Here is a 13,754-nt window from a genome sequence, read left to right on the forward strand (position 1 = left end):
AGAATTCTTCTGATAAGGAAATATATACGGGTTAAATCACCAAGCACATGCTTTAATTTGATGACGGACTGAGGTACTAGTAATTAATGTCAGAATAATATGAATATGAGATTATTTCAAATCTGGCGCTCCTTTGAGAAATTTCCTTTAAAGTTTTATTTATATCTAAGCATAAAGCTAAAGAAAATACATTTTTAGCGAATAAGTTATTGTTTAAGATTTTAAATTAACATGGTTATTTTTATTACTAACAGTATTTAAAACGGCATATTTACCATGTTTTTTAGAAAAACGTCTGTCTCGTGAACAAGACATTCGTAGATAATGTCGAAATATCGAACTCCAACAAATAAAAATAAAAAACATGGTAAATATCCCGTTTTAAATACTGTTAGTAAGTTATTGTTTTTCAATAGCAGTACTTATAAAACTTTTGATATATAAATACTAAGATTTGTTTCTGTTTGTAATATTAGCATAGATGATAGAAGATATATAAATAATAGATACTATTCATATCGCACGATCCCAGAATATAGCAATTACATAATCACCAGTATGATGTACAGCTCCATTTATTTATGTTTAATTCCCATGACATCGTATGGTTCGTTTGTTTATACGAGGTTGTCGAACAAATTGTTCCGTCAGGCGATACGGGGGTGCATTCCGCCGTCACAATCGTCGTCTCCCGTTAATATCCAATTTGCTGAACCCTTGTCAAAGATCAAATAACACAGATCCATCAACGGACACAAATAGTATCATAAATTTAACCGTTTCAGTTTGTAAAGTCGGATAAGCTAATTAAGATTGTTATTTCAATTTGAATTGAAATAATGTCGTGCTACTTAATATGTGTTTATAATTCATCTAGGGCTCGGTAGTGAAGGAAATCATCGTTAGAAAACATGCATGATTTGTAAACGAGTGTCGAAATATGCGAAACTATCTACTAGAAGAGGTTTTTTTAAATTTAGAGAATGTGCTAACTCTAGTATATTCTAAGATCAGTCCATTCAAACAAGCATTACACGAAAAGAATTTCACATATTAGTAAAGAATTATTTCTATACTAGGATATGAAGTTATCATTTTTTAATTTATAATAGGTGTGAATAGTTTTTTAATAAATATATATTTTTTTTTGTTACAGGTAAGAACTGTTGGATTTCTTCTGAAAGATAAAGCAACTTTTGACAAGGTCTGATGTAAATGTAAAGATATCGTTGTAAGTTTTATCGGCGGTAGGGCCTCGTGCAGCCCCGCCGGGGAAGGTACCAACTAGTTTCCATTCTACATGTAATGAGGACGGCGGTATAAGAATTGGTTTAGATTTCTCAATGTCTTTGGATGAAGGATTCTGCTTATCAATATGAGGTCTATTTTGTCCGCTGCGTTCCTAATATCAATTATCTTAATGATGTCTTAGATTTTGATTAATGGAATACAAAATGTAAATATTAGGATCATGACATGACTAAAATAATCGCGTTTATATAACTTTACTTGGTGGTAGGGTTTTATAAAAGCCTACATGGGTACCACTGTACATCTTAGTTCCGAAGGTTAACGGTGCATTGATATTTCTTACAGTACAAATATAAATATGGGCATTGATGACTACTTATGATTAGGTAGTCCATTAACGAGTCTGTCTACCTACGTACGACATATAAAAATAAAAACAGAAAAATCAATGAGTCTAGGGTACAGTAACATGTCAACACCGTTAAGAGAAAAATAATAAAAACTACTTAATGATGAATAAACATACTTAAAGGTTCGTTTACGCGTGAATATACAGACATGCACGCACAAGGGAAACAACGTATCTTATATACGTAATATCTTATTATCGGTTACCTAATTTGAACTCAATCTCATTCCCATCGTCTCATTTATTAGCTAGCATAGTTTTAGGTTAGGCATATAAAGTATTTTTTGTCTCTATGCTCTTGCTTGGAGCTCAAGCTTACTTCATACCGAAATTTCACTAATTTTGGTTCAGTCGTTTGGTCCAGAAAGGGCAACAGATAGAATTACTTTCGCGTTTATAATATTAGTATAAGAATAAGAATAACTTTATTTAGGACAAAACAGTACAGAGCAGACAATAAAAAAATAAAAAATAGAGTATAGATGACATGTCTACTTTAGGTCCCTTCAGCTCGTAAACTATGATAAAAAATCGATCGAAAGGAGAAACCAAATAAACATACTTTCGCATTTATATACTAGGAAACCAAATCGCGGCTTCCCCGACGAAGATATAAGGATAATAGAGTTTATAAATAACTCGAAGACAGCTCCAATAACACGCTCCCGATTGGGTGATTTTCTCCTTTTTTGAAATAATCTATATTGTATTATAAATAAGATTCATATCGGTGTGTAAGTGTAGGACATATTACATTTATGTGTTAAACATTTATTTTCTGTTTTATAACAGGTTTTTATGGCATATACATTCAAAGTGCAGGATAAACGTCGTTGACCTTGAAATCTATAGTATTCGGGTTCCTGAAATAGTGAATCTTGAATGACAGCGAAGTCATTATCGGAAAGAGTAAATAAATTATTAACTGAAATAAAATTGTATTACAATTAAACATTTAAATGTTTATTGTGCACACTATATAAGTACCATAAGCAAATCGAATGAGATTTGTAAATCTATGATTCGTTTATCTCTACTCCTCCCGCCATTGAAACGTAGTATTTTCCAGTGTATGTCATTATTATGTGGATCAATCTGATTTGACACAGTCATGACAAAAGACGTCTAATGAATTGGGAAGTAAGTACACCACTACCACCATCACAAATGCTTAACAAGATGTAATTCGGCATTATTTGGATTTCAATTGGGTTGTATGAAATTAAATCGAAAGGATTATTTTAACAATGGCTTCATTCATGTCCAAATGTTATTCAGCTGAATGACTGATTCCTCACTGACTTTTAACGCACAGCCAAAACTACCAAGTCTCAAAAGCTGAAATTGAGAACATAGTTTCATTTTATAATGTTGTATCCAAAATATAGAAAGGAAACGTATAGATAAGATTTTTGAAAGTTATAATATGAAGAGTTCGAAAAGAGGTAATAGGTTCATATACCTAGTATGAATTTTACCTGTCCGAAGTCGGCGGAGTTTCGGACACATGACTATTTGCGCAGAATTATAATAGTAGATAAGTAGATACTTTGCAAACGTTTGTATGGATGTTTAAATACTTATTTTATATATATTATGTATCTGTGATGTTGATTCTACTTTTGTATGTCGTTATATACAATGACTAATGGGTCGTGAGAGGAAGAACTCAATGCAATAGCGCGGGTCAGTTTAATACACGGAGTCAATTGACGGGTTAAGCGTCGTTGACCTCTCCGATAAGTTAGGGTTCCGTACGTTGAATAGTCACTCGTCACTTCGTTGCGTCTTCTATGTAAAGTAATTAATGTTTTATTGTTGTATGATTTTCTTCAATGAAAATAACATTGGGCACTTCTAATATTCCTTTATTACTGTCGAGGTCTAAGCCTGTGATAGAGTTGTGAACGACTTTATTTTGAGGGTGATCAAAATCAGCTCTTGACTTATTGTATGATATGAAAGGATTTATTATTTATTAAACAGCTTACTATATACTATATAACCCTACAATCACTTGGGGGTAGGAATTGAATAATATTATAATATCGATCTAATTAAATCTCAACGATAACTGTTTGTCATTACAAACATCCACGCAGGCAAAGCCGCGGGTGTATGATATAAACCAGTGTTACTGTATAATAAAGTATCGTAAATGTTAAGGAGGATGATGACGCGAGCGAACGAATGAGCGTGGACCAGTTAATGAAAGGGGTCAATTGGGAAATTGACCACGAGCCGACCCTTGCTCCCGGCCCTATTGTCCACACTTTGAGTTAAATGCCATGCGATGTTTCTACGAATAAATGTCGCGCACTACAAATAAGTGAAGACGATGGAAATTTATTTATTTCGTCTTCGCAATTGATTTTCGTAGTACAAAGCGATTGATAACTGTGGAGTATCTTGTAAAAATTCTTCCGCAGGGAGTCTTGAGCTCCAAGATTGTAAATGTGTTCTGGAATCGTAATAGCTTAAAAGTTAAAGACTGCGGTGTTAGCTTTACATTATATTTATCAATGTAACTTGACGACTCGTAAGATCTTTCAAAAAGCCTCCTTAAATTGTTATTTATTTATGATGTCTCGTGTATCTTATCAAAATGAATATTATCTTTAAGTCGTTACGTATTTAAGTTTTATTAAATATATATTCGAGTGCCGGTAATTCTATTCTCTGCCGTGATCGAATAACGCCCTAAAAGCATTTCGAGCGGAAACAATTTGTCGGTTCGTTGTCAGCGAGGGGCCCTTAGACTGTTGGATATTTTTTTTATTATTTTATACACTCTATGGTTTTCAGTCTACAGTTTTACGGTCACGGTACATCGACGATACCTAAGATTTAAACGGTTTTTATCCATAAAGATATACATAATTGTAAATATATGAGGATGTCTTAGTAGTTATAATATCGGTAGGCGGACGTTCAAGTGGGCCACGTAGTCAGTGGTCCATCTATAGGCTTAGATATTGGCCCTGTTAAAATATTAACTATTCCTTACATCACCAATGGGCCACCAACCTTGAGAACTGAGATCTTATGTCCCTTGTGCCTGTAGTTGCTAGTTCAATCACCCTTCAAATCGGAACCCAACAATATTAAGTACAGCTGTTTGGCGGTAGAATTCTGGTTAGTAGTGCTTGAGTAAGATATCGCAATCCCATTAAATTTTTGACAACTATCCCAAAACTTACAACCCGTTCAAAACACACCGTCTCAAAGATAAGTTAATTAAGACCAAGAATGAACTCGGTAGTCACCGCAGGGCACGATCGTGAAATGTCAGTGTATGTCGCATATTTTACTGCCCATAACTTTTTTTTCATTTATTAGCAGCCTGTAAATTTCCCACAGCTGGGCTAAAGTCTCCTCTCCCTTTGAGGAGAAAGTTTGGAGCATATTCCAACACGCAACTCCAATGCGGGTTGGTGGTGTGCTTCACATAATATTTAGAATACGCGCATCAGAATACCGTATCACAGTTAGACGGCTTTTAACATTTCACGAGTATGAGGATTTCAACCTATAAATATGTTATTATGAGTAATTAAATAAATAAAAAAAAAGTTGATTGGAATTAAAAAATGTCCTAATAAAAATTGTTGGAATCATTTATTTCATTATCATTATGGTTTTTTTTTTTTAGTTCTTAGTTTCGTAAATCGTATATCTGGTTTTTAAACATTTAGCCTTAAGTAAATTTATTTTAAAACAGCAAATATATTTAAATTAAATTGTGTCTTTACATTCCGCTATCTGTGAGTTTACTTAAGGAACTTCCTAATGCAACTTTCTCCAAGTTTTAAAAGAACTTAAAACTTATTTAACAGATAAGTGCAATATTTAAGTTTTCATTGAAAAAAAATCTGGCTTGTTCGGGAACTTAATTCTTTTCGGCTTTATGATATTATCCCCGATGACGATGCGGTATTACGAAAGAGAACAAACGCCAATTCATAATTACTGCAATGCACATCTTTCATAAAAATAAGATAAGCTCATGATGATTGGGATTTCTTTTGTTCAGTATTAGAGTAACAAAAGTCTCAGAGTTCGGCAATGAGGTATAATTATACTTGGCACATTTTTACCAATTCCCAGAATTAACAAACTAATAAAATTGTTTCTGTTGACTGTAGGATAACATATACCACTTTCCATCAGGTGACGCATTGACCTGCCCAACTACCTATGTTATAAAAAAAATGTAGCACTTCCGCATAATATACACACATACATACGAAATTATGCATATAGAAATAATTTATATATTGATTTAAAATAAACTAATAAATATAGATATTACCGTGGCACTGATGTGATTCCTCCCTAAACCACGAACTGTCAGCGGCAGGCGTCGTCATGGACGGATGCGTTTTTTAATATTTAACAAACTGAACACGACCGGGTGGGGTGCGGAGTTGGGGGTCGAAAGTGCACGTCATTTACGCGTATTGTTGGATCAATTTGGTTCAGTGGTGTGTGTGGGGACTGCTTTAATCAGTTTTAGTTTATGAAAAATATATGTTATCACATGGTTCGACGTGGCCTCGTTCGAGTTTTATAGGTTGGGTGGTTATAATGAAATACTACGATACAGTACATAATGATGAATTATATACAACTATTACTTATAAGTGTCATACATATAGCGGAAGCGAAGTTATATTTTAAATTCTCAAAATCCTTTCTAAAGAATCTGATCGACAATGAAATGGATTCTTTGTATTAATTCTTTATAAATTACATACACTTGATAATAAAATCAATATTCTTCATTCAAATAGGCCCTTATAGACACATTTGAATCGTCAATTTACTAGGGTTTGGGTTTTTTGTTTCTTATTAATACCACGATTCGGAATGTAGATAATTCAGCAAGAAGTTCAAGAAGAAGCAATTTATTATTACAAATAAACTACATGTATATGTACATGTATAAAGGAGAAGATCTTAGGCCACACTGGGACATAACTTTTAAATTCAAACATCTTTCTTCAACTTAGGAGTATTCCAGTTATTGGCTGTCAAAATAATTACCTTTAGTATATATATATGTGTGTTAAAATAATAAATAAAAACTTTAGAAATATCAAAAATCTCCTTCTTTCCAGGCGTAAGTGCGAACAAGATCGCCAAGCGGACGGAGCTGACGCCGAACAAGGGGGGCCCGTTTGCGGCGGCTCTGCGCACGCTGGCCAAGAACGCGGGCCCCGAGAAGGACGGTGAGTGAAACGCTTACGATCCCTCTCACCATTCCTTGCGCTCGAGTAATGCGATCACAATACACATACCACTGGGAATCCACGATAAACACAATACCATGCAGTTTAACGTAACACATCGGCGACCGTTACACAGAACAGAACACGTTATAGAATCTTATAATGCCTATCGATAAAACAAGATAACATACTCTTTCTTATCTTTAGAGCTATTCCGAAAGAACTTGAAGCTCCCGGAATAATATGATCGGGAAATGTCAGAAAGTTACGTGAAACATCGGCAATCTAAATCGGTTTTGAAAATTTCACGAATAAGTGAATATAGTTGTTACAGATTTTAAATCAATTCAATTTGTTGTGTTTCTGTACTTAATTAAAAAAAAGAAAAAACACCTCAATCAGCTTCTGTAAAATGCTTATTGAGACATTTGAATGATCCTCTGTCCGGTGCAGAATAATAATTAATTTATCTTTTACTCGATACCCGTCCCGACTTTGTATGTGTGGAATTCATAAAAGTAGTCCCTTCCGGTTGAAATTTCGAGAAATCTTTTCTCAAAGGATGCTTCCGTTATAAAATAAACCGATGTTGCAAATTTCACTTTTCAAAACTCGGAAGTTTTGACTGAGATTTCACAAGAATAAATAGAGAATGAGTTCTTTTTTTATGTATTCCAAAGGAGTATCAACATTCGACATTCATCATCACAGTATCCACATCCATTACTCGAGCCCTATTTTCATATAAATTTTTGTTTTATTTCAATTTCTGAAGTGTACACGTGTGTATTGCCGACAATGAACACTTGTTGGGTTGTAATGTCCACGATTATAAGTTCAATCATATATAAGTTCAACAATTCAGGTTAAAGTAACTAGGTTTAAATAACTATGTCGGAAACAAAAATACGTTTTAAATTATATCAGCTTAGAATAATTTTAGCATTAACCTAACAATATATTTTTTACAATTTTATATATATTTAAGTAGTACTCTTTGATGTGTATAATTATTAGCCGTAAATATGAATTGTAATGATATTTCGGTAACGTAAGACGCATACGACTAGCTTAAGAACTAACCGCTTCTTTCAGGAACGTTTGTTAAGTGTTGACGTTTAGATATAGGCTTCTTATAATAACACCTGCATGTCGTTATTCTCCTGTGTGTTTGGATATTTCGTATTGAGGGATTGTAATCAGAAAACATAGCATTATGTTCTAATATCGACGGGTCACCCTTATTCGTATAATTTGGAAACTTTATGACGTAATGTACATGTTCGCTGATTGGTTACATAAAAGTGAATCGAGTCTCAATACGAAATATCCAAATCCCCCATCGCCGCTGACCTCGCGAGTGTGTAGGAGCGGCGGCCCCCAGCGCGGAACGCGACGTCAGCAAGGATAAGCCTCCGCCCCCACCGGCCAAGAGAGCTTCGCCCCATCACCTACCAGCTAGCGGCTTTCAACCCTACCGACCTGATGACCGGTGAGTGAACTTCGTCTGCAATACGACTATACAGATACCACGTTATATTCATTAATTTTGTTGACATTTGATTTTTTGTTTTATTATAAAAAAAAAAAAAAAAACTTAAGAGCACACGTTAGTGTGATAACAGTTCTTCTGATGAGTAGTAATGGACGTGGAAATATTTAGTTTAAACAAAATAGTGCTGATTTCTTATAATAGAATTTAGATCAGTAATTGTTTGCAAGCGAAGTTTATTTATAAGCTATATATAACTTCGCGCTACGACCCCAAGGAAGCGATCGGGGCCGTAAACATCAATCGATACATATAAAGTCGAAATTAATCGTACTAGTGAATCCACTCGGTACGACTTTACTAGAGCCCACTGCAGGCCAGATAGTTTGTATTGCAGTTGGTGGTACATAGACCGTACTTTGGTTTGAGTGATTCGCGACATTTAAGCACAAAGTACGTACTGCTGGTGACCATAATTGTGATAACATTTGTGATATAATGACATAACATGTCACTCGTACAGAGTACAAAATGTGAGCTAGTTAAAAATGTATGGTTATCCCTTATCCAAGGTCGCACTAATAAACGCTATGACGATTTTCTGCAAAGAAATTTTCAGTAGTGACCCGAAATTAGAGGCTCGTGCTTCGAAAAAGCAATTAAAATCCTTTGGTTGTTTTGTTCCGACGCCGGCGACAGCCCGGAGCACCGTGTGAATGTACCTACCAATGTTTACTTAAACACTTGTTCGATGTAATATTTCTCTCATATTGAGGTATGCCTCGAGAGTGAACTTCATGTGTGCGATGGACAGGGCGACGTTATTTATTTTATTTATCTTATCAGGTTATCACATCCCGCGGCGTCGTTCCCGCTGTTGGAACCCGCCGCGTACTCCCCCTATGCGCACCCTTCGCTCTACTCCAGTGCCGCGCTGCAATACAGGTAAAACCAACTATCAACCACTATTTTTTTATTTACGGCACCTTAGGTATAACTGTACTATATCCCAATGACATCAGGGGTACATATAAATAAAACTTAGATTGACATATCACATGCGATTGGCTAATCCATAGGTCGCTGGTTCATATCCGGCTCGAAGGACCAAATTTAGGGGTTGAATTCTACAATAAGCTAAGCTGAGAAAAAGGCTGAATAATGCTAGTTAAGGGATGGTGGCTCCGGAGAGTGCTAAACTAACCGAACCCGTCGAGTGCTGAATATACACTGATTTATTGCGTTTACCAAAAATGCTTTGACGTCGTTTTGTATCACAATGCTGTACTAGCTAAATTCAATTAAAATATTGTCTTATAATTACAAATGTGTACGATGACTCGTACAAGCTGTGCTATGTTATACACTACAGACAGTACTTGATTAATATATCTTTATTTATAAAACAACAGTATTCCACTCAACTACATCTATCAAAGTTTTTATATGAACAGTACCGACTATCATAACGCCATATTTTTCACGAACACCGCGTATTATGTAGATCTCGACCACCGATGGCGAACTTCTAGGTTAAAGTTGTTTATTGATCTCGACTCTTATCGGTATCGGCCATAGATAATATTTATGTTAAAAGGCTAGTTTCAGTTTCAAAGATAAATATCGGTGTATCGCCAAAACAACTTTTACTGTTTGGTAACTGCGTCACAAGATATTAAGTCGTAACATGTTTCAAATTAATTTCCTTGTTTATAGTTTATAACGTGGATCACAGCAATGGGATTACCTCATGACACATTTGACGATTACAGGTTAGCGGCGGAGGAGCAGATGTATCTGGAGCGAGTGTTCCGCGGTGGAGTGGGCATGGGCGTCGGGGTGGGCTGGTTGCCTCCTTACGCGCTCTACCCTCCCCTGGCTCCACCGTTACCACTGGTGCCGCACGCGCCGCACGCTCCGCACGCGCCGCACGCCCCCCACGCCCCCCACGCGCCGCACGCGCCGCACGGGCCGCACGGGCCGCACGCGCCGCACGGATCACACGGGTCACATCAGCCGCTACACGAAGAGAGGGAAAAGGAGATCGCGTTGCAAAGAGAGAGAGAGCGGGAACGAGAGAGAGAAAGGGAGAGGTGAGTTATGGAACTAATAGCGCTCCGTGATTGTATATGACATCACCGTCCCGTTCTGTAAATGATAAAATAACACAATATAAAAATATATGCACCTAACGCATTCACCATAGACGATATCCCAATCAGTTCAAAGAATTTTCCCGCGTCCGAACGACTCGGCATAATCCAAGTCCCTCTGTAATCCCCAGCCATAGAATGCAACAATTATCCGCGGCTAAACGGGTCCGTCGCAATTCCAGGGAGCGCGAGCAGCGCGACAAGGAGCAGCGCGAGCGGGCGGCGCGCGAGAAGGAGTCGCGCGCGCGGGAGGCGCTCGCCGCCGCCGCGCTGCACGCGCCGCACGCGCCGCACCCGCCGCACGCGCCGCACGCGCCGCACGCGCTGGCCTACGCCGTGCCGCGCGCGCTGCCGCCGCTGCTGTACCGGCCCTACCGGCCCTACGCCTACGACGAGGCGGACGACGAGCGCGGTGAGCCCGCCGCGCCGGCCGCGCCGCCCGCCGCGCCCGCGTCGCCCGCGCCGCCCGCGCCGCGCACCCCGCAGCCCGCGCCCGTCTGATGCCGCCCCGCGCCCGCGCGCCCGCCCGCCCTCGCCGTTCGATAGCCTGTCCCGCATCCCGACGTCCCCGGACGGCCGATACTAGTCAATAAGTTTTAGTGCGTACTCTATGATAATGAATAGTGACCAATTCGTCGAGTAATATTCTACCTTCCCATTCTTGTGATCCGTTCGTTTCCTCGGACGATCTCTCCGGACGTTTTCCCGCTCTGTGTTTTCCCTCGAGTAGTGTCGATCGGTCTTTTTACTTCGCTAACATGTGATAATAATTATTAACTATAAGTAGAAGCATTATTCTAATCCATTGTGGTCGGTCCGACCGGGGGAACTGCGGCGGCCGGCTGCCGGTCGGTGTGACGTGTGCCGATCGTAACTCAAATCTGGATTAAAGTAATGTGATTTAAACGGCAAACTTTAAGCGATTGTATCCTTTTGTTATGTTCTTTGTAATATTCTTATATTCTTCTTTACAAAACCTTCACTACCGTAAGTCGTAATGGCCTAAAATCTATCGATATCTAGCGAACTATTGTATTACGTCTGATAAACCAAACAAACAGTCGGAGTAAAAAATCATTCCTGTCTCTTTTCTAACGCCGTGAACCAGACAGAGACGGCGATATTCAATCGAGTGCAATAGATAAACAGTTCCTACAGTGTGTAATATAAAATCGAGCACCAATGTAATAGAAATAAGGGCGATTATCGAATGCATCGATCTGCCGGGAGCAGCTGTATATAGGCGTGCGGTGTTTAATTATAGTATCTATTGTAATATGTCGGTCGATCCCACCTACGTGAGTTGGGGATAGGACACTACTGCGCTTCGAGCGAACTCGAACTCTCCGGCTTGTATAATTAGCGAGGCCGCAGAAGTGTGGTCGCAACATTGCAAGTGATTCAGTGTCGCTCGGTCGCACAGGTGTGTCCGATCCCCATAACATGAATTAAACAATTTATCTCGAACGAAAGTGTTTCGTTGTATGAAAGTGCAAATAGTCTCCGCGTGGACGCTGCGCGAGCGGCGCGCGGCGGGCGACCGAAACGATCCGCAAACGAAAAGCGTCTTTAAAACAACGTAGTGTTGTACGTTTTACTTTGAAGAGGATTTTCGTTTGGGAACGAATACCCATTGTACCATCGGTCGCTCGGGAAAGATTTTTTTTAATTAAGTAGGCTTTAAATCCGAGCTCCGAGCGAGCCGTCTCTACTGCATTTTGTGATAAGACTTGAAAAATTCCTCGCAGTATTCAACCCGAGCGGCCGTGACTGCCACTTCGAACGTTAAAATGTCGAATTTTATAAAAAAAAAATATTAAAAAAAAACCTCTTTGTACGTTGTAACTTAGATAGTTATTATTAATTTTAGCTTTTAATAGGTGTTCAAATATTTTTCACGGTTTAATTTGTAATGACGCAGAGCATTTAGGCGCTTGCATCGCGCCCTGTACATACTATAGTTAGATATGGACAATACCTAACAAGTGAAAAAGATAACAATTTTATTGAAAATACATTCAGTGAAATTAATACGCTGTGCATGCTGACCTCCTGGCGCGACGCGGACCGCCTGGCGCCAGGGGCGGTAGTTGTTTTTATTTTTTGTTCCTCTCCCCACCACCCCCTCCCCCCACGCTTCAAGGTAGCGCATGTAGTTGGCGTTTGTGATGTGTGCAGTTTCAGAGAAATGTTTGGACTATCAGCTCGCCATCTCCTTGCTCAGAACAATAAAACTACGACCGAATCGATTTTTGTACCATAAACTAAGCAAGCTGAGACCTACATTAAGCTTAAACCTGGAATCGAACTTGCTGACCGCCTGTGTTATTTAAAAAGTTTGCAGTAAATAAATAAAACCATACATCAAAGATTATATTGAGGTATATCATAGCAATAAAATGTTACGTTCTTAATATTTCATAGATTTACAAAGATCCAAAGAATGTGCTTTAGATGTTACCTTAAATACTTCTACTAGAGGGTCTATTATATATTTGGTAATTGGAGAACAAGGACCAATCCCGATTTATATATCGAGATAAAGCGCCGCACTACAAAAGTACCAAAACAAATGCGCCAAATTATCTTGGTGTATGTGACTCGCCAAACGTCACCCGGTGTGTCGTGTACTTAGTGGCCAACAGTTGCTCAGTACTTATTTCGACGATTCTGCAGCTTCGCAATAAAGTGCCTAATAGTTTTGTATAAATAACCCTGACTGATGTAGTCTCGAAATTATTTAATAATACAAAAAAGTGTTGTATGTCATTAAATAAAAAAATAAATCATTGACCTAATCAATGTCTAATATTTGAAAAGGACTTTTACTCATTTACATTGACAAATATATATATCATACAAATTGATGCAATGAAAATTCATCGAAGCCAAACCATCATAAGTGTAATTCTTAAAGATATATTTAGTAAGAATAGAAGCAAATATAAATGATGGCCTCTTGGAAAGTATATTTCTTGTGACACGGGTTTCAATTTTGTTATTTAATAATATTAAACTAGGTTGAAATAAATTCGTTTTGTTGGCAAATTTACAGCAGCTTACTTTAATTGTATGTAAATTTTACGAATAATAAATTCAAAGAAATATATGTTTTACATACTTAATCCTATTTAGTATCTCAATTTTAAATATTTTTTCACACATTCGTTCATTCGAAGTAGTGTTGCACATCGATAGTCCACTATCGATAGTCTATC

The 13,754-nt window shown here is 37.9% G+C and overlaps 1 protein-coding gene across 2 annotated transcripts in view; it reads left to right on the forward strand.

The window, feature by feature from the left end:
* The window catches only part of LOC125073598, a 136,551-nt gene that overhangs the window by 111,880 nt on the left and 10,917 nt on the right, over positions 1–13,754 (forward strand). For both annotated transcript variants that reach the window (XM_047684482.1, XM_047684483.1), the window contains exons 16-20: positions 6,781–6,891; positions 8,260–8,383; positions 9,230–9,328; positions 10,156–10,476; positions 10,719–10,948. In XM_047684482.1, the coding sequence (XP_047540438.1) occupies positions 6,781–6,891; positions 8,260–8,383; positions 9,230–9,328; positions 10,156–10,476; positions 10,719–10,948 (885 nt within the window). The remainder of the gene's footprint in view (positions 1–6,780; positions 6,892–8,259; positions 8,384–9,229; positions 9,329–10,155; positions 10,477–10,718; positions 10,949–13,754) is intronic.

Source organism: Vanessa atalanta, chromosome 24, assembly GCF_905147765.1.
Source record: "Vanessa atalanta chromosome 24, ilVanAtal1.2, whole genome shotgun sequence".
Taxonomy (NCBI): domain Eukaryota; kingdom Metazoa; phylum Arthropoda; class Insecta; order Lepidoptera; family Nymphalidae; genus Vanessa; species Vanessa atalanta.